Source organism: Rissa tridactyla, chromosome 4, assembly GCF_028500815.1.
Source record: "Rissa tridactyla isolate bRisTri1 chromosome 4, bRisTri1.patW.cur.20221130, whole genome shotgun sequence".
Lineage (NCBI taxonomy): Eukaryota > Metazoa > Chordata > Aves > Charadriiformes > Laridae > Rissa > Rissa tridactyla.
In genome coordinates, this window is record NC_071469.1 from 40,143,837 (window position 1) to 40,164,971 (window position 21,135).

Sequence of the window (21,135 nt, forward strand, 5' to 3'; positions counted from 1 at the left end):
CTGGGATTCCTGAGGGCCAGTCTTAGCAGTAAAGACTGAAGAAAAGAAAGCATTCAGTAACTCCATCTTCTCTGCATCCTCTGTCACCAGGGCACCTACCTCATTCGGCAGTGGGCCTACGTTTTCCCTAGTATTCCTTTTACTACTGATGTACTTGAAGAGGCCCTCCTTATTGTCCTTTACATCCCCTGCCAGGTTTAATTCCAGGTGGGCCTTAGCCTTCCTCATTGCATCCCTGCATACTCTCATAACATTCCTATACTTCTCCCAAGTGGCCAGTCCCTTTTTCCACACTCTATAAACTTCCTTCTTCCATCTGAGCTTTTCCAGATGCTCCTTGCTCATCCGTGCAAGTTTCCTGCCTCCTTTGCCTGATTTCTTGCTCTTAGGGTTGCACCAATCTCGAGCTTGGAGGAAGCGGTGCTTGAGTATTAGCCAGCTCTCTTGCACCCCCTCCTTCCTTCTAGAGCCTTAGCCCATGGAATTCCTCCAAGTAGGTCTTTGAAGAGGCTAAATTTAGCTCTTCTGAAGTCCAGGGTTGTAATTCCACTTTTTGCCCTGCTTCTTCCATGCAGGATCCTGAACTCCACCATCTCATGGTCACTGCAGCCAAGGCTACCCTAGCCTTCACATCCCCAGCTAGTCCTTTGTTTGTCAGGACAAGGTCCAGCAGTGCACCTCTCCTCATTGGTTCCTCCACCACCTGCATCAAAAAGTTATCATCAGTGCTCAGTTCCCTCTCCCTTCATCCACATTGAACCAGTGCCCTAGCATTTCATCCACAGTATGTAGCCATGAGACAGTTTTACATTTGGATGAGATCCAAACTGAAAATTCTCACCAAATAGTAAAATATTATGAGAGTTTTTAACAAGATGTTTATGTTGACCTCTTTACCCTAAAACATCCTTGTGATTCTGCTCCTATATTTTTGTGTTAACTATGTGAGGTACTGTTACCTGATAGTTGGCTGTTACCTGGTGAAATGTTTTTTCCGTAATAGTATATGGATTAATTCTGTTGTCTTGCAGAGGGAAGTACCAGTAATGTGTCTGGCTTGAGTGATTTGGAAAGCAGGGTGAGACCAAAGCAGCAGAACCCCCTCATTCCTATGATGCTTTCCCCACCAGAATCACTATTAGTTTCTTGTGTTTTGAGAGGGAACTTTGTAGAAGCCCATCAGGTAAATGAGTTGCATGTATTTTGTGCAAGTAAAAATCTAACTTTGTGTTGATGTTTGTGGTTGTGATAGCTGATGAAATTTCTGCTCCTTCTGCTTTAGCTAGCATATGGCTGAAGCATCTGCATTCCAAGTGAAAGGGTCACTTCAGAAGTAGAAGCAAGTGAAAGGAACAAAGATATTCCAAACCAACATCCCAAGGATGCTAGTTTTTTTTTTAACTTGGTATATAAGAATGCTTTCTCTAAACCTGGGTTCTGAAAGGGTGAAAAGGTTTGATGAGAGCTGGCCAAGCTCAGTGTTTCAGCTGAGTGAAGAACATGAAGAGCTCATTTGAAGCCTCATGAGGAAGCAGCATCTGAACTGCTCAACTTTAGTCAGTGCATCAAAGCCATGACACTCTGGCACTTGTAAACTCGACAGCAACATGCAAATGTGTTCCTTACCCAAAGCAGAGCCAAAGTGGTGACTGAATTTATTTGAAGGAGGTATGTTTTGAGGCTAAATTCACAGTACTGAGAATAGTCAGAAAGACTTGAAATTGACAGTCTGGGCATTTGTAGTTCTTTGCTCCCTCGCAGCTGTCCATACCTTTCTTTGTATGGCTTTTGGGCTGATACTGTGAAAAAACCTCTTGAGGTGCATCAGTGATTGGATCCTCTGCAAAAAGCAGTGACCTGTCTGAGTTTCAAATAGTGATGTTGGAGCAGTTAATATAAGCATTGCATTAGCAGCAGGTTACTACTCAGCTCATTAGTTCTGTTTGATGTCAAGCATGCCACTTCATCTTTTCCCTACTTACAGGGCCAAAAAAAAGCACTTGTTTTGCTTTGTTACTTTGAATTTCAGTATCTCTGATGATAAAGAATTCAATCTTGGTTTGTTTTCTGTTGTTGATTTGACAATAAGAACTTTGACAGCTGTGCTTGTCTACTCAGTGTTTAAATTTCCAGAAGGTATTCCTTGCTGAATAAGAATTTGTTTAAAATAGTTTACTTTGGAGGCCTAGCTCGATAGATTTCTCTCATTACATACTGTATTGAAATCATGCAGAGTCATTCTGAAAAGTGTGGTTAACAAAAATTAATTCAACTCTAGCCTTATAGCAAATAATACCTGAACTTTATGAAAACAGTTGAAAAATACATCTAAGGCCCTATTTTTCAGGCACTTCAAACTCCCTAGAAAAATCCCCACCATTTCAGCCTGCTGTGTCTGTGGGGATGTGTTTGTTTTTTTTATTCCCTCTAGAAACCGCCAAAACTCTTTGACCTTTGAAAACTTCTTTTGACATGCTCTGTAATTACATCTATTGTTGTTTTTGAAAGGTGGCTTTGATGTTTAATCTGGATACTTCACCGTGCTATGGTGAATTGGTTTTCATGGAGCGCTACCAAGAGGCGGTACAAGAAATGGCAAGAGTGGAGCACAATATTGAGAATCAAGCATCAGATGGTACCGGAGGCATCAGGAAATCTGGCAGTGGCCGTTCAACACTGCAAGCTATTGGGAATGCAGCAGCAGCTGGTAAGGACTGGGTTTTTTGAGTTCTTCTCATAAAAGGTGAGGGAGAAGTGGAAAACAGGAGAAAGCAATTTGAATGCTGTCATTACGAGTGCAAGAATTGTTCAGAAGAGTAAGTGATGGTTCTTTGACTTAGAAGGAGACTAAGACTGCTGAAATTTGCTGTTGATGCCCAGTTAGTTTTATCTATTCTGCAGTAATTGGTCCGTGAAGCAGACCACCTATTGAACTATTTTCCTAAAGGATTAGAGAATAGTTATCCATGACAGGATCTGAGATAAATACGCTGTTTAATTAGTGATTGTGTGTTTTGCTGACATGTGTAGGTATGGTGTTTTATTCCATCTCGGATGTTACTGATAAATTGCTTGCAACTTCTGGAAGTCTTGCCCCTACTCTCCAAGAAAACTTTTGGATCAGCAACATACAGCTGGAGCATACTGATCCTCTGCGGGAAGTCCTTGAGGACCTCAGTCCTTCAGCCATGGCGGCATTTGACCTAGCTTGTACTCAGTGCCATCTTTGGAAAACATGCAAACAGCTTTTGGAAACAGCAGAAAGACGACTGTACAACAGCCTTGAAACTCGGGGTAGGCTTTTGGCATTTGTGTGTATCAACATGGGCCTGCAAGCAGAAAGTGCCTCTCTATGCTGTGTTGTTTGTGCTAATGCCTGAGTCTTAATTAAATCTCATTTTGTACTTTCATGTTAGTTTCTTCTTTTTCCACTCCTAACTTTTATTTTGTCCCCTTTGCACAATGGCTTTTCCAGGCCACCGACCTGACTGTGTTTTACTGCGCTCTGAAGGTGTAAAGGGTTTCCCAGCAGTTCTACAGCAAATAAGTAAAATTCTCAATTATTCCTGCACATCACAAGGGCAATCCAAGCCAGGTAATATGCTTTGCTGGTAAGATTTTCTGTTGAAACGTGCTTAAATCAAATTCTTGCCTTCTGTTGCAGTAGAAAATTTGAAAGGGGGGTGGGGGCAAGCTCAATTAATTAATAAACTGAATAAACTGAAGCGCTTTGTATTTGGTAGACTGGTTGATTATAATACAGTTTTGTTTCTGTGGACCTTTTTCTGTGCAAAAATATTTCTGTCTTTGTTATAATTGCTGTTTCTTTCTCCCTCTTTGTAGAGGTCTCAGATGAGAAAATAGGAAGTCATTTTCGATGCAGTATTGTAGACCTTCTGCAAGCTTGCTACCCTGCCTTGACTGAAGAAAGTATTACTAATGAAATTGTGTTATCACAAAATCTGGATCAAATCCTAAAAGCACTGACACGTGTTGAACGTTCTGTGGGTGAGTTATTTTTGTGATAGTAAAGATTAACAAATGGATCTAAATTTTTCTTTTGGCCTATCCAGACAACTATAAAGCTAATAGTAATGCTCTTTGATGTATGTATAAATATATTTTTTAAAAAATTATAAATTCAAAGTGTAAAATTTATCTGTAATTCTGATACTCCGAGCACTTGTTTTCAGAGCTAAAATTGTGAATTTGCTACAGAAGAAAGGAAAATATCAATGAGTACAATTGAGGTTATTATTTGTCCTATTTTTCTTCAGTCCTAACAAGGAATTCTTTAGGCGTATTTTAACTTACAGATAATTAGGAGTACCCTTACTGTTGCTTTTTTTGAACAAAAAAGAGATAGACTTGTAAAACTATCGTAACATAATACCTTCTAATTTTCATAGCTCTATCATAAAAAGTCTCATCTTTTTCTGAAAAAGACTTCCACAATTGCCTTTTCTCAGAGCTCTCTTCATTATATAGCACTGGGGTGTTTTCTTAGTTGTTTTTTTTTTTTTCCTCCATTCACCAAGTTTCTAAATGGCATGTAGGCGTTTGTAAAATATTTAAAGCTATTTGTATGTTTAATGACCAAAAATTTAGGAGAGTTCTAAGGGCTAAATGTTATGGAGCACAAGGACATGTTCAACATCTGTATTTTAGAATAAGTTTATGTGTTAATGACACAAAACTAGATATATTTTAGGCCTGGCTTAATATGTTTCTAACTTGTCAAAGGCATGGTTACCAATTTGGGTGAACCATTGGCTTATTCTGCTGTGAAAATTTCTCCTGCTTCCAATGAAATTACCATGCCTAGACTGAAATCTGTAATTGCAGAGAGGAAATTAGGCTAAGGCATTTCCCTCTCTTTCTTTCTCTTTTTTCCTTTTTTTTTTCTTTTTTCTCCCTGTTCCTTTTTTGCATTTAATACTTACTTGAATCTTGGATGTATGTCTATTCTTTTAAACCAGAGTCTAAAGGGACCCTGCTTGGCACCTTGGTGGAGCAGGCCTCTCTGAAACCTGCAGAGCTGGAGAAGCACCTGGTTTGGAATCAAACACAGCTCTTGCTGAGGACTCTTGACCAACACATGCAAACTATGCCAGAGAGCAGCATGCAGACAAACTTTGTGAAGGCCTTCTTTGACTACATCACTACACTGGCTGCGGTTGTGTTACGAAGCCTGAATGCAGAGCTAGGTAAGGGGTTTCTGCTGGAAAGTCTGAGCCTAGCTGAAGATACCCAGACTCTGTAGTCTGGAAAGTAATTGTGCAAAAATGGTTCCTTGCCAAACATGCCTACTACCTACGTATAGTCAGATCTTTTGGTTTCAACCGATTACTGCAGTGCTTTTTAAATTTTATTTATTATTTATTAACACCTAGGCCATGCAGAGCCAAGGTAAAAATAGACAGTGGGAAAACGAGAACAGTAATGCTAACTACCAACCCAGATTCTGCAGTTCATTTAGACAGAACAAACAACCCTTGACGTACAAAATTCTGGTCACTACCCTGTAAGGCGAGATTGATTTTTGCATCCAGTGGATCAGCATGCGGCATGCTTTTCAGCTCCCTTAGAGGCAGCCAGCGCCCTGCTGCTCCAGAGGGATAAGGAGAGACTGCATAGAAGGCTGTGCAGAGGCAACCAGGCAAAATTTTTTCATAGAATCAGCAAACGATGGCAGTCCATGAAAAGAAATGCACCATCAGCACATGAAGCTGTCAGCAGAACAGAACCATTCAGTGTGACAGGGGAAAAAACACTTGTCTGTTTTTTGAAGTTAACACTAATTGAGCTGCAGTAATGTAAAATACCGCAGTACTGATTTCAGAGAATACCTCCCCAAGAGGATAAGAAAAGAAGCTAAAGATCTGTTTTCAGACATGCTGGTTCAGCTCAGGTCACTACCATGCCAACCGTAACTTTTCGATGGACATGATTCAGTCCTCATTGATTAACTGCCAAAGCCAAAAAAATGCACAATATTTAAGGACCGAGTGAGTTCTCGGGAAATTTCATTGTACTGGACGATAAAAGAAAAAGGTAAGCTTACGAGAATCTGTTCACAGTTACTCGACATGAGTAGTGGATACAAAGGCTTTTCGGCAATACTGGCCAGGGTTTAACTCCTCTTGTAGAAATAGCTGTATGTCTGTGAATTCCCTCTGCCTTTGCTCCCTTTGGAATAGAGCATGGACTCACTAACCTATATCCAGAGACTCCTCAGAAACCAATACTGCGCATTTTCTGTCTCTTACCATAAATACATGTTTTGGTGAAAGTTTGAAGTAGAGTTGCTAAACTGAACCCGGATCTCACTTAAAGGCCAAAGACTCTCCACTCTACCTGTTTTGGTAAAAGGACCAGTAAAATCTGAGCCAGTGGTGTCAAGTTTGAGAATCGTATTATAATCACAAATACCTTGCAATTTACTCTGGATTTTACCACACTAGTGTTAATGTGGACCTTTGTGAATTTGGTCAAAGAGGTTTCAGGTTCAGGCTCATAAAATTTGTGTTCCAAAAATAAGACTTGGTTGGTGTACTCAGCTAACGTGTTTTGTATTATAATAAACGTTCTGATTTTTTTTAAAGATATATCTGCAGAAGTGAAAGTGGGGAACCCTTTCATACTGTTACAGCAGAGTCCATCTCAGCTGCTCTCCCAGCTTGTGTTTGAGAGACAGGTTCATCCTGACAGGTTGGTGCTTTTCAGATTATACTTCTCTAGGTTATTTTGGTTTTGGTGACTTTGGACCTCACCCAGGTTTGAACTCTTCTCCGGCTACTTAGCACAGGTAGAAGTACTGCCTGCTGTGTCCCACCAGTTGATCACTTAATGCTGCAAGGATTAGTGTGCAGGGAGGAACTTAGTTTTTGGCTTCTCTACCAACTTGAAGATTTTTGACAGGGCAAACTGCAGCTCCACATATTTAACAATTACTGTATGTTGTGAAGAAAGAGTGCATTTATGTGGATTTTTTTTTTAATTGAATGTGTGAAAGTTCAGAACAGTGGACTTGCAGCTTAGCAGTGTAACAAAATAAAATAGACTACTAAGGCTTCTTAAGAATACAGCTGGACACGGCTCTTGCCCTGGTCAGCAGATAAACTGAATAATCTAATGTTCTTCCATCACAAATTATGAAATTAGGCTGGCATGGAAAGTGTCTGATTTGATGAAATAGCTCTTAAAAAGATGAGCACTAATGGTGAACCATTTTTGTGTGTTTTATTCAGATAAAAGTCAATGTTTGATAAGTAAGTTCCTTTTCTTTAAAGGAATGTCAGCATAAGCTCTGAGGTTGTCAATGTTGTGCTGTGTATGTTTTTTTTTCATACTGGGTAAACATAGGATATGTACTCTTTCCCTGTATGTACCTGTGAAGAATATTAGGGGGCTTGCGTTCACAAAACATTTGGAAGACTTATGAGAATATGTAATTGTAAAGTACCTTTTGTGTGTGTAAGCTGGTTTTGTTTTCAATCCTGCAGGCTTTCTTCTCTCTTGGCTAAAGAAGAGTTGAACTTGAATGTGCAGCAAGTTATTGTTAACTGTTGCTGTGAACCACTGTCTTTGTGCAGTGCAAGGCAAAACAGCCAGGCAAAGTCTCTTCTGACAAACATCAGCAACTTAGCACACCAGTGTGCCTACCACTTCCTTCCAGATGTTGAAATACCTATTCATGATTCTGCAGTGACCTTTGAGGATATTTCCACTCAGGCCCCATCCTCTGTGACTGACTTGAGCCAGCACACACTCACTTCCTCCTCCCTGGACTTCCTGAAGTCTCAGTCGAAGCTAATGGCTACAGTGGCATGTCTAAGTGCATCTAATATACAGAAAACTTCCAAATCAAGTTTATCTTGGATGGAATTTCGGGGCAAACGGGAGGTGCCCTTAGGTTTGGAACAGATTTCCAGGGAGTGTGAAGCATTGTTGAAGGAGTTCCCAATATTGGAAAGGTTTCTTCTTGCTATGTTTGAGCCACTTCAGCATCATCAAGAGGAAGGTAGCAGTTTGGCTGCTGTCTTCTCTGGCAAGACTTACATATCTCTGGTTCTCCTAGGATTGCATTCCACCACAGCTGTTAAGGTATTAACGGGAGTCTTTGAAGAAGCTCTTGCTGCAAAGGATTGGGACAGAGCTCTGAAGGTCTTGGATCTGTACAGTCAGGATGTGGAGGAGCTGGTCAATGTGAAGGATGCTGTGCTGAGCTGTGCAACTGCTGAAGGTGAGAAGGATTAAGTCAGGCTTTTTTCCTGTGATCTCTTTCTTTTTCTTTTTTTTTTTTTTTTAAATAAAGAATACAGCCTGTGTCAGGAGGTGGAAACTAAGATAGTGGTTCTTGGGCAAATCCAAAGACAGAAACAGGTCCCTTCCCTTCCTTCATCCTGGATTTGCTTTCTCTGGTGGTGTATTTTTTGTTTTGCAAATGTATAGATCCTGACCAATTAGGTACAAGAGAATTGGAATGCATCTGTGGTGTTATTTTTATGTGAAGAGCTGAGTACTGTTAGTGGAACATGTCTTACAGCAGTATCATTGTCGTACATGGATGATGTATTCTGTGAAAGGAGGTACCTTTTGGAGTATAAAGGTAGTAAGGGTCCCATGCTAACTTTGGTTACTTCCCAAGAATGTGACACTTGGGATAAATCTGGTGTAAGTTTTTCAGCACCATACTGTTTCTCTTGGTGACGCAATTCAGTAAGGATGAGGATTTTTTTATTTTTCAAATTACAGAAACTGAGTTTCAAACCAGTGATTTGTTTCCTCTACAGATAAGGATGGTTGGCAATACTTGTTCCCAGTAAAAAATGCGACGTTGAGAGGTAGGCTGGCCCTGCGCTGTCTGGACAAATGGCCCCTCGATGCCTGTTTGGAAATCCTAGCTTATTGCATTTCTGATTTGGGCGTGACTGATGAACTAAAAGAAAGTCTGCAGAGCAGGAAGAAAGAACTTCAGGTTTATCAAAAGGTACAAAGTCATTCTTTAAGTAACCAGTGAGATGAAATAGGCAGCAGGGAGCAAATATACTTGTCCTTTGAAACAACTTTAGCCCTTTGTTATTTTTTGACCGCAAAAGCTTTTAATGTCTTTCGTCCAAAACCGTTCATGTGTTTTCCAGTGCTTTAGTGTCCGGTTAACACTCTGCTTGCATCCTTCGTAACTTTGCCACTTTCCTATTAGCATTCAGGTCTGCAGATATGATTAGACATAAACATTTGTGTGAGGCTGCTTTTTTACAAAGTATGTTTTTCCATTCTGTACAAACACTAGAGCCTCTGGAAGCTTTCGGTGGCAATTCATCATTTTACAAGTTTGAGAGGTGCAGATGTACCAAGTAGGCATGGTGTATAAGACTAGTGGTCTAATAAGCATGTCTGTATTGCAGTCAGTTCTTCTTACTGCTGATACCAAAGTTAGGTCAGACTAGCTGGCCTGGAATTCAGCACCGACTGAAAAGCCAAACAGAGCAAAGAAAGGAATAATAAATTCCTGCTGAGCTCTGTCTGGTGATAGTTCTGCTAACTGACAGTTAGCTCAGTTATCTGCAGTGCCAGTGATGTCTGCAATATACGTGTACTTTTTCATTCATAATTATTGCCTTCCCTTATAATTAAACCTTCCCTTGTAAATGTACTTTGTAGACTTATACCTCTGAGAAAACTGCATAGTCTTTTTTGGAGTGCAAGTGCATTGCATCATCCCAGAAAGGGCTAGCGATAAATATGAATCTCCTTTTTAACTTTTTCCTTTGTATGAAGCAACTCTTGATGTGATCAGCTCAGCAGTTTTCTGAGACTTAATGATTGTTGTAGATAAAGCTTTTAAAATTTGTGCTACCCTAATATTAATTTTTTCAGATTTTGAATGTGCAAAATGAACCATTGTGGAATGACTGGCAAGATCTGAAAAAAGCCTGCACTGATGACCCCGAGGCTGTCATGAACATCATTCTGAAAGCAAAGGTTAGGCATCATTATGGGAATTTTGTTGTATTAGAATGCACTAAACTCGAATAGATAAATTTGTTGAAATAGCATCTTAAAACACTGATCAATGGAGATAACCTTGAGAGGAAGGATTCCTTTACTCAGTTCTGTGCTACAGAAACAAATACAGGTCTGTGTTTAATGTCAAGATTTACATGTAGTTAATAATCCTTAAATTTAAATTATAATTCTTACTCTGAGATACAACCTGTTCTCTTCTCTTAGAATTTTGAAGACTTTAATAGCATGGCTTTCGGCATAATACAGGCTTGATTATTATAGAAGTTCTAATACTGTAGAAAAAGTGTCTCTCTAAAAAGCCAACTTGCTTACTGTGATATGAGAAGGTATTCTCAATGCAGGCTGTGACTGACAAAATTGACTGTCATCTTCCCATTGTCAGTGTAATTATTACTTTTTGCATTTGGGAGAGGAGTCTAAGCTATAGAATTTCTCAAGAAGTTGATTAGAACTTTGGGAGAAACAGCTGTATGAGAGAGACTAGAGTTTGTCCTTCTTTTATTTTTTTAACTTTTTTTTTTAATTCTTTAGGATTATGAGTTGTGTGAGGAATGGGGCCACCTATATCCTGTCCCAAGGGAAGATTTGATCAACCTTCACCGTGAGCACCTTCTCCACTTATTGGAGATGGGAGACATGGAAAAAGCATTGCAGGTAATAGCAGGACTCTTTCAGCCCTACATGCATAGGTCAAATAAGTTGAGAACTGTTTTGTTTGCCTTCTTTGTGTGCATTTTTGTGGCTTTTTTGGTTCATCGCTTTTAAGAGATGCTATTTGCTTAGATATGCTTTCAGTATCCTGGCTCTCCTCTGTTCCGCTTAAGTGAAAATCCAGCTTGGCAATCTAGTTGTTGGACCTAATAGCATAAATGTCACTTACATGGAAATACAAGGCCGCTTTTATTTGAAAAATCATAATGAAGCATTTCTGTTCTGCTTAAGCAGAAGAAACAGAAGTGGAACTAATAGCAGGAATTGGTCAGTTGTGCTTCAGTGCCCAAATTAGTGAAGTGTGAATTCTTCTGGTTTTAATAATTATAGAGCTGTTCCTAATAACAGAGAACGTAAAATAAAGTGCAGACTCCTTCAGACTATGTAGCTTAGAAAACTTTCTGGAAGCAAAGTGAAGCTTTCTCATCACTATATCTTTTGTCCCATTCGTTGCTTAATTTTCCGCTTGCTTTAATTTTAAAAATACTTTGATTAATAGATGAAGCAAATAGGTAATGAGTAGTCTATAAATGGGTTATTTACATCATCCTTATATATGCAAGACACTTGTGCAAGTTAATTTGCTTGCTGGACCATTGTAGGGCAATAATCTGTCATGGACTGCCTGTTATAAAGGCTACTTTCCAGGAATACTGTATTTTGTTTGTATTTGTAGCTTTTACAAAGAATTGAAGACCCTGGTATTTGCCTTGCCATCAGTGAACAGTCTCTTGACCAGTCTCCGAACTTGGCAGCGTCTCATTTCCTGGCTGATTACCTCACAGGTCACTTCTATGCGAACCTGACAACAGCACGCCGTAATGAAATCCAGGCACTTTATATGGGATCAAAGGTGAGTAAAACTCCTGCATTGTGGGATTAACAGCAATATAGTTTTATATAAGTAATTTTATAATACATAATACACATAAATATAAAGTCTATAGATTTTACCAGAGCATTCTCACCATATCAGATCTAAGATCCTGAGCCTCATGGATCCAAAAAAAGGTTAGAGATGGCTTAAAACTTCTTTTCCATCTCTGCAGTTCTGGTATTATGAGGTGGTTGCAGCTCCCAATATGAACAGAACAGTCTTGTGTTTGAGCTGTAGGGAGTGGAGAAATGCACAAGAGTAAAAGGAAGAGGGGTATAAAATAAAATTGCAGTGTTTATCAGGAGAGATGTTATCTTTGTCCCAGTGAAAAAGAAAGCATCCTCAACTTACTCTCTGTGTCAGAGAGTCTTTGACACTTACATGGCATGTTTCTCCCAAGTGCCTTCCAAAGGTAAACACTATCACTCTTCTTGGATGGCCATTGCCTTTACAGAAGTCATACAGGTTCTGTGCTCAGCCCGGGAATGGATACATTAACCAGTAGGTGACCTTAGTCAAATGCATTATATATAAACAAAAAGCAGTGCTTTTCATAATGTATATTTTGTTGTAGGACTACAAATAGCAGCTTGCTCCAGTGTGTGCCACAACAGTATTTTGCTGAGCTTCCTGTTTCCTTACTTGTCCCTTTTGAAGACATTATTTATTTTAGAAAGTGTCCACATTAACTGTCCATCTTCAGGAGAATTGCTGTTGTTTTTTCCTCTCGGTGTTTCCCTTTATAAGGAAAGGATAAGAATTGGGCTGATATTCTTTTTACAAGCTTATTTTAATAAGAGAATGTACTTGCTCTACCCTGCTAGAACATATTTGTCACAGGGTCACAAAGTGCTTTCCACTCTTCAACTGCCTCTGAAGTGAGGCAGTGTTTTATAGAATGGGAAAGTGCAAACTAAGTAATTTCTGCAAATCCTTGCAGTAATACTGTAATAGAAGTAGGAGTAAGTCTGAGAATTCCTGCCTCCATTTTTTTTTGCCTTTATATGTTATTCTCTTCTCTGCCTAAGCTACTGTGCTAGTTTATTGTCTAATCTCACAGAAGCACAGATTTGAAGGTGTATAATTTTAACATATGCTTTTTTCCTTGTGTCTCAGGTGCTGCTGACTCTGCCTGAGCTCTCCCGTGTTAACTACTTCCACCTCTCCTCCAGGCCACTGCTCATGCTGGAACAGCTCCTCATGAATATGAAGGTGGACTGGGTAGCTGTTGCTGTGCAGACACTACACCAACTCTTAGCTGGACAGGAAATTGGTTTTACCGTAGAAGACATTGACAATTTGCTCTCCAAGTATGCAGGAAAAGCTCTCAACTTCCCTTTCGCATTAAAAGAAAAGAGATCAGGTGACTGTCTGTGAGAATGCTGTTTTTCACTTGGGAAAGAAGGGCCAGCTTCCCTCCATGATCATTTTGCCAATTGTGCCACAACATTTTTAGATGAGTGCATCCAGTCTCCCTCTAGCCCAGAACATGTTAAAGTCTTTGCCTTTCTTCTAAATAGATGTTCTCAATGACCAACAGCTTCCAGGGTTTCTTTGACTTTCCTCTGTTGCTCCTCTTTGGGGTCTCTCTTCTTATTTGATATTGTTCAAATTTATTTCATTCCTGTTTAACGCAGTCACTGATGACTTCAGTAGTTCTAAAACCTGCAGCCAGATGCATCTTGTCCCAAATCGAATGGGGATTTAATCTTCCATAGTCTTCCCTCCTACCAGAGTCCTGTTCCTTTTTTCATATAAATGATTTTTAAACCTGTAGTTCTATTTAACATTTTCGGCACAGTTCTCCTTTCTGGTTTGCCAATCCCTTCTCATCTGTGTTGTCTTCGATTCTCCTGCATTCAGCTCTCTCCTTTCAGGGTTTTAGAACTGGAACAGCAGAGGGTGCTGCAGATCAAGCCCAGTGCTTTTGTTTTGCTCTATTAAAAGCAGGTGCTCTGTGGGCCTGTCTATATTTATGTCTACATATATGGTACCAACTTGCATTATGCCAGTTTCCAAATGCTGACTTCATTTTATGATTTAAAGATGCAGCTCTTGTTAACATAAAAGCATCAGACTTATCTTTTCCTGCCAAATGACCTATAACTTTGCAAGTGTGTTCCTTCCACTGAGATGTGAAGCATCTAATATTTGCCATGAGTATCTTGTGTCAACTAATTGCTTTCACATTTCATACTTGTTCTCTGCTGTATTATTCCTGTGCCTATCCGTAATCCATTGCTTTGGTAAGGATACCTTTCTCTGTGTTTTAGGTCATTGAATTTTATATAGTTTTGCATTAATGGTTGTGGACTAATTTTCATGAGAACATAGTAATGTGTAATTACATAGCTAGTCCTGTGCTTACATACTCCTGTGAATGGATTCCTCTAATCTTCTTAAAAACAGGTAGATGTGTGTCCAGTATTGTTCTCTGATTTTATTATATTTTCTTCCCTTTGTCCTAGATTCTCTGGTACGTATCCAAGAAAATCTCAATCAGGTATTGGAATGTGAAGCGCTCTCTAAATCAGGATCATCGGAACTATCTCCTGTCAGCTTTGCTGGTAAGGTTAAGACCTTGGTGCTGTTTTCCTTCAATCTGTTCTTATTTGTTTTATACCCTATATATGTATCTCCTACTGCTTAATAGTAACTTGGGTCATATTTAATGCAGGTTAGTAGGTCTCTACAGTTAGGTGCTTTGGGCCCAATTAAAAGAAAATTTAATGGGGAACAAGAAGTGTATGGCTCTGTTTTGATTTTTGGTAGGTGTCTACAAAATGTCTGAAAAATCATCACCAAGCCTTTGTGTTACAAACCCTACGGAGAAAAACAAGCCTGAACAGAGTACGGGAAATGGGACTACATCTGCAGGAAAAGAAAAATTACCTCTTTGCCAGAGCTAGGTTGCTAGTGGATTAATGGTGCTGCAGGTTAATCTTTCTGTGTCTTGACTTCTGTATTCTCTCTTTGGTAGATAGGCAGAGCTTGTCTGGAAGCCCATCATTGTGGTACTTGTCCCTGGCTTCCTGTTCTTTACTCAGTAACTTTTTCTTCTGGATCTTAACTTTGGTTTTACAGTAGAAATCTCATCTACATTGTATTTTTTTTGTCATTCTTTTGGTCCTTGAATTTATTTTTTCTTGGATCCCTCTTGTGACCTGAGGGAAATAGCACACCTGGTATTGTCTGAGAGGCTCCACTCATAGTCCTCAAACACAAATAAATAGAAACAAAATAATTTAAGCCAAAGCTACTGAAGAATATCTGTGGCTTAAAACAAGACACAAATCCTTTTATAGGTTCCATTCAGCATCTAATGCAAGAAATACTCCTCCGAGGATATATATTGTGAGAGATGCACAGTTTGCACTCTCAGGGAATGACTAGCAAAGGATATCCTCAGACCTCTAAGGCTGGTGATTCTCAGCAAGTGATGGGCCTAAACTAGAGCTGGAGGTTTATATCCTCATCTACAGTCTAGGGTGTCTGAACCGTTGTCTGGTTCTGTATCCTGAGCTGAAGACTCTTCTTGCTCTGCCCACACGAAGTGACAGCAGCATCTTGAAATGACAGCAGCATCTTGGCTTGGGTTGTGTATCTCTTCAGTTTTTCACATAATGGTCAGTTTAATATCTATATGTTGTTTAAAAAAAACCTCAAATGCCTCTAATTGTCCTCTAATTCCTTTGCAATCCAATATCTACTTGGATGAGTGTGAATTAGCTTTATTGAATGGAGATTTTTTCTTCTAGTATTCATGTACACAGAAGATGGCTCGCACTTTTTAATTAGGCTGTAGTGTAACTGGCTCACATCATATAAACTAAAAGCCTATCTAATACTGTAAAACTTGATTCAGTGAGACTTTCATTGGCAAGGTCAGAGATCCCAAAGGCCAAAAACTTAAACTCCTGCCTCTTTGAACTGATTTCCCCGCAGTAGATTGTAAAGGGGACCAGAACAGGGAGGGATATGCTGTTGCTAGCCATACCACACCTCTCCTGAGATAACAAAGAAAAGTCTCAGTCTTCAGGAATGTCAACACTGTGTATCCTTAAGATTACAATTTTAGATTAAATCATATATATTCCTTACATAATGTTGTTCTGCCATGCGTGGTTGAAAGATAATTGTAGTCATCTTGTGAGCCAGAAAATTCTTACAGCCTCAGTAAGTTTGTAGTGTTTTCTGATATTCAGGACTCCATTAAACAGCTTAAGTCCCATTCCATGTTTCTCTTGGCCTGGCTCTTCTTAAGGTGGTACCATATCTGCAAGTCCGAGAGACAGAAGTCTGCAGCAGAATTTGTTTCCTCAAGAATTTGTGCCTCCTGAGAAGCCACCACCAAAGCAGCAATGGATACCTGATGACACTGAAACAATATGTATGGTTTGCAAAACTGAACGCTTTACTATGGTAAGGCACAAAAATGAAGTACAGACATTGCTAGAACTTAATACGAACCTTAATATGAACACTTGCTCATAGTCAGCTTCCTAAGAGGCACTAGCTACTTTAGGAAGTTTGTCTGCATCAGTGTAGTCCTGACAAGACTGCCAGTCCTTGAGTATTAAACCATTAATTTCTACTTAGTGTAGTTGAGGAGACTGGCAATGATTAGCTCCTTTCAGAGTCCTGTGAAGTGATAGAGCCTAAAGAAGAGATCTGGTCATCAGAGAGGAGACAACCATGAGATCTAAAAATGTGTAACAATAGAAGTTTTAATATTTCAAAAGGCTGTCTAGTTGACCATGCTGTCACAAAACAGCATGAGCATCAGATGATTCAGATTACCAGTATAGAAAATGTAATTTTTGCTGTTGGTTACACTTTTCTAAAACCCGTTGTTTCATAGAGTATTTGAGCATCTGCATTGTTGCTCTAAGGGAAAAAGTTAATTTTGAGTTTTGCAGGTGTGCTGGTAATCTGTTATCTTCTGTTCCTTAGAAACAGTACTGTTTTCTCAAAGTATCTGTTGCTTTTGAATTTGGAAAATACTAAGAAGGTGTCAGAAAGACAGTCTACAGCTTCTGACTTCCAAGAGATGATCTAAATAGCGCTGTAATCAAAATTGGGACAACTTAAATAGTGGAAAGCCCAAGACTGCAAAATACCTGCCTCTGGGTTTTGGATTTTTTTTTTCTTTCTTTTGCCATGCCCTCTCTGGAAAGGAACTGTAACAGTGAGAATCAATCATTGTATAGTTCTGAAAAGCCTTATTGTGCAGGCTGTTTCCTCTCTTCAAAGGGAGTAAGTTAATCGTGAGTGGAGGCTGATACGGAAGGGGACTTCAGTAAATTCTTTCTGCTGATCATCCATGACCTCTTGCTTAGTTTAACAGGCGCCATCACTGCAGGCGCTGTGGCAGGCTGGTGTGCAGCTCTTGCTCCACCAAGAAAATGGCAGTAGAAGCTTGCAGAGAAAATCTGTCTCGTGTATGCGATCAATGCTATAGCTACTACAACAGAGAACATCTGCCTGGCTTGGTACAAGCCAAAAGCAGGTAAGTCCTTCCATTCTAATTCTCAATTTCATCTACACAGCAGAGTATGTGAATGGAATGAGAGAGAAATAAGCATGTGGGTTTATTTGGATAATATAGTAACATCAGCTTTTTGTCCTCCATCTGCTGGGATTTTCAGGTTTGATAGGTGTGGGGATGTTCCTTATGCCTCAGTTTACTTTTCATATTAGAAAGAACACTGGAGAGCCAGGCAACAAAGTCCTTAATTATTTAAACATCAGTAGATCATTAAACCTGAGAATTGAATGTTTTGATGCAAAACATATTCGGCATAAACTACTACAGTGTTACAAAGTTTCTTGCAGTTTACTCGGCTCCCAGATTAATGTCACATGTTGACTAGCTCTGCTGAACATACCAGTGTTTTAATGTTACTCTGTAATCCCTTGATTATAAATCCTTGAACCCTTGCGGATTGAAGAGCAAGTTCATGACTAGATCGGCTTTGAAACTGCCTTTAATAAAAGAGACAGCTGTGACGACAGATTTTCATGATGTGGTTGCTTTAAGCTGAGAATTGGACCGAAATTCATTGTGTGTATGTTAGGCGAGCTGATGAAAAGTGCAACTGAAATGAGTTTTACTCTCTGTGACCTCATCAAGCCTGCTGATATGCTGCCAGTGTCACAGAGAGTAAAACTCACTCTTTTCAGCTGTGCTTTCAGCTGCATTTCCTCTTTTCCAAGCAAGCCTGCAGATAGCAGTATCTCCTATGTCAGTATCGGCAGGCTTGCTAGAAAAAGAGGAATATGGTGCAGATGTGAAAAGGAACCTCTGAAAAAAATAATCAGTCACGTCTAGTTAAACCAGGTTGCATCAGAATGGTTGCTTACACTGCCAGATTAGGTCAGCAGAGCCTAGCAGTGAGTTTAAATGCTGCCTGTAATGTTCTAATTGCTTAAATGTCTTGGGTTTTTTTATACTCGCCCTATTTGTATATCAAAACCAACTAAATCTTAAGGACAGAGAACTGGATGCCAAAAACTTCATTTTAGCTGTTGCATATTCTGATACTGGGCAGTTCTTGTTCTCAGTGTCTGCTCTTTTATGATGTGTGCAACAGAAGTTTATAATAACTATAAGGTTATTCCTACAGAAGGTTATAAGAACTCATTACTTAGCGTAGTTGAAATACAACAATGCAGAGCAGAGGCAGGATCTTAGATTTCCAGACAGCAGGGGGTCGGGGCACGGCAATGGGTTGGAGAGGGCAGGGAGGGAGGGATACTAGATTTTTACAAGACAGCATTCTGAAAAGGCTAGCCATGTTGATCTCTCTTAGAACTGTGTTTCTCAGTGTGCTGGAGTAGGTATGATGTTTCTTTCTGTCATTTTCTTACAGCAGAAAAGAAGATCAGGACCCAGTGGAAGGTAAGGAGTGGAGTAATGTTAAACTTCAGTCTTCTAAAGTGCCTGATTAGCAGTGGTGTTAGAGGTAGGAAGCTGATACATCTAGTTGCAGCTGAAGGGTGATCTAACTTCAGTTACAGAATATCACTGATGATTTTCACATGTGCAGTCTGAAACTGAGCATTCCAAACTTCTGTGAATGGAAGCTGAGATTTAGGAGAGATGTCTGAGCCAATGTTGAATGTGCTGGATGGGGATTAAAGGAAGGAACTGAAAAACAACAGTTGGAGAATGCACTTTGCATACTGCAGTTAGTGGGAGGCTGTGGTATGAGTGGGAATTAATTAACCCACTACAGAGCTGTGCAGAGTGATCCTCTTTTTACAAACCACGATAGTATAACTCTGAATACCACTGCAGTGTGCTGTGGCATTTCATGTTGCTGGCTGGGGGTAGTACAGGATGAGGCCCCTCTCGTGGGTCTGATTGTGTCCTGAGTTCCGTCTCCTTTGCTGATTGTGTGGATATGGACTAGTAATTTCTCCTCAGTGCCTCAGTTTCCACATCTAATATCATAACACTTCAGGAATAATAACAAAATTTAGTTGACCTTTTTTTTCTTTTACTCTGCCATTTTTCCTCAGAAAGTATTTACTGTTTGTTGCTTAGTCTGGTGTTTGAGGTGATTCTGCAAAATTTTCCTACACTGACATGAAATTCTGGCAGATGAAAACATAGTTATTTGAAGTGTTTATAGCAGTAATTTGTATTTTTCCTAACTTGTCCCTTTTTATGTATGATGGTCTATTTCAGCTTTTCTTATTTATTTCTATTTTTTTGCTGTTGACAGAAGTTTGCACTACTGCTACCTTTGTTACAAGACTGAAACAGCTGAAATGCAGTTTCTGGGTTGCTGCTACTGGTTAGATCTTTCTCTTTGCCTGCAGCATTGCTACACATCACTGGGCCCATATGATTCAGTAGGAGTGAATAAGAACAGTAGGGAAGTCCTCAGATATAAGAGAAAAAGTGTTTTATTCTGCTTTTTTACCTTATCTGTTGAGTCTGTGCAGAAGTCTCTTCACAGATAAAAAAGGACAACATTATTATCAAATGTTTTCAAGTCTGGTTTATTGTAATTATTCCAGTTTCCGCTTCAATTTAGAAATAGTGTTTTTCTTTTTTATTTTATTTTTTTTATTCACACTACAGTTTTAGAGTTACTCAACACTAACGGCTTTCTATGAAATCTAAAACAGTGAATTTTGAGACTTTTTTTTTTAATTTTAAGTTTTTCCAGGGAAAAGAGGAAATTGATCAGGGGAAAAAGTAGCAAATTAGCATTATTCTCCATTTTTTTAGGATTGTGAGATTGGCCCTTGTTTTCCTGCTAGGAACCACAATCACAAACTTGAACATCAGAGGGCTTGTGCATTCTCAGCTGCACTCAAATGACAGACACTGTTTGATTTGTAGCTATTCTGTGTTACTAATTTCAAAATAGAAATTTCCTTAATCTGGAGGAAAGAAAAAGGCTTTCCGCAGAAATAAAATTTCTTGAATCATTTGATCAAAACTCCAATTTTCTACAGTACTATTTTGTGTGAAAACTTAATGTAAGGAGTTAGCTCATCTTCTCACAATCTTATGTCTTAAAGCTGCTGGACTATATGTTCAAATAACCTGAATTCTAGAAAGAATATACAGGCAGTTAAGTCAATTTACCCCTTCTTTTACAACTGGTTCTTCAGTTTCCTTTTTTAGCTGTAACCCACAGCTCTCATATTTTCACTTGCTCCTGCTCAGAAATATTTAATAACGTGCCTGAGGGAAGGCTAAAGAGGGGTGGTTGCTGTGGTTGATGTCCTCTAGGGTAAGAGTTGGATAATCATCTGAAGACATGGTACTGGAGCCAGTTTTTGATGACAGGGTGTTGGTAACAGTGAGAGTAAGTTTAGGTAAAATTTGGCAGCCTGCTGAGGAATGGAAATGTTTCTGTAATCTGTGTCCTGGTCATGTGATACTAGCGGGAAGTGGCACAAGAGGAGGATTACAGATCACTGTTTTACGAGAGTATAGGAATACTCTGCGTTATGTGTCCTTAGCCAGATTTGTTGCTTCTTGTACAGTGGTTCTACCTGCTGGTTTGTTTTTTTGGCTGCAGAAACTTCTAATAATGAATATTCCACAGTGGTGCGAATACCCAAGGCAACTGAGCTTGAATGGATTTTTTCCTTGAATGAAGAGGAGAATGAAATTGTACGCAGTGAATTTTATTATGAACAGGTGAGGTCTGGAGAAAGAGAGTCCAATATAAGCAGTTCCCTGGAGAACTACCTCAATACTCATGTTTGTCTGTCTTTCCTCGAATTGTCAGGCTCCCAGCTCTTCCTTGTGTATTGCCATCCTTAGCCTGCACAGTGACAGCATAGTGTGTGGCCACCAACTGATAGAGCACTGCTGCAAGTTGTCCCAAGGGCTTACTAATCCTGAGGTGGATGCTGGTCTCCTTATGGACATCATGAAACAATTGCTCTTCAGTGCCAAAATGATGTTTGTAAAAGCTGGAAGGAGCCAGGATCTAGCGCTCTGTGACAGGTGATTTATCAGATGTTCACTAGCATGTATTGAGCTA

At 39.5% G+C, this 21,135-nt stretch overlaps 1 protein-coding gene across 10 annotated transcripts in view; it reads left to right on the top strand.

The window, feature by feature from the left end:
• The window catches only part of ZFYVE26 (zinc finger FYVE-type containing 26), a 51,220-nt gene that overhangs the window by 19,413 nt on the left and 10,672 nt on the right, over positions 1-21,135 (top strand). For 5 of the 10 annotated variants that reach the window (XM_054197893.1, XM_054197884.1, XM_054197889.1 and 2 more), the window contains 20 exons: positions 1,032-1,183; positions 2,509-2,707; positions 3,031-3,294; positions 3,476-3,595; positions 3,844-4,008; positions 4,980-5,207; positions 6,606-6,711; positions 7,506-8,245; positions 8,796-8,992; positions 9,883-9,987; positions 10,564-10,686; positions 11,420-11,596; positions 12,737-12,983; positions 14,089-14,187; positions 15,885-16,042; positions 16,960-17,129; positions 18,493-18,521; positions 19,351-19,422; positions 20,692-20,786; positions 20,878-21,098. In XM_054197893.1, the coding sequence (XP_054053868.1) occupies positions 1,032-1,183; positions 2,509-2,707; positions 3,031-3,294; positions 3,476-3,595; positions 3,844-4,008; positions 4,980-5,207; positions 6,606-6,711; positions 7,506-8,245; positions 8,796-8,992; positions 9,883-9,987; positions 10,564-10,686; positions 11,420-11,596; positions 12,737-12,983; positions 14,089-14,187; positions 15,885-16,042; positions 16,960-17,129; positions 18,493-18,521; positions 19,351-19,422; positions 20,692-20,786; positions 20,878-21,098 (3,667 nt within the window). Of the gene's footprint in view, positions 1-1,031; positions 1,184-2,508; positions 2,708-3,030; positions 3,295-3,475; positions 3,596-3,843; positions 4,009-4,979; positions 5,208-6,605; positions 6,712-7,505; positions 8,246-8,795; positions 8,993-9,882; positions 9,988-10,563; positions 10,687-11,419; positions 11,597-12,736; positions 12,984-14,088; positions 14,188-15,884; positions 16,043-16,959; positions 17,130-18,492; positions 18,522-19,350; positions 19,423-20,664; positions 20,787-20,877; positions 21,099-21,135 lie in introns of all 10 variants that reach the window. The other 5 variants (XM_054197885.1, XM_054197886.1, XM_054197890.1 and 2 more) reach the window with 5 other exon arrangements.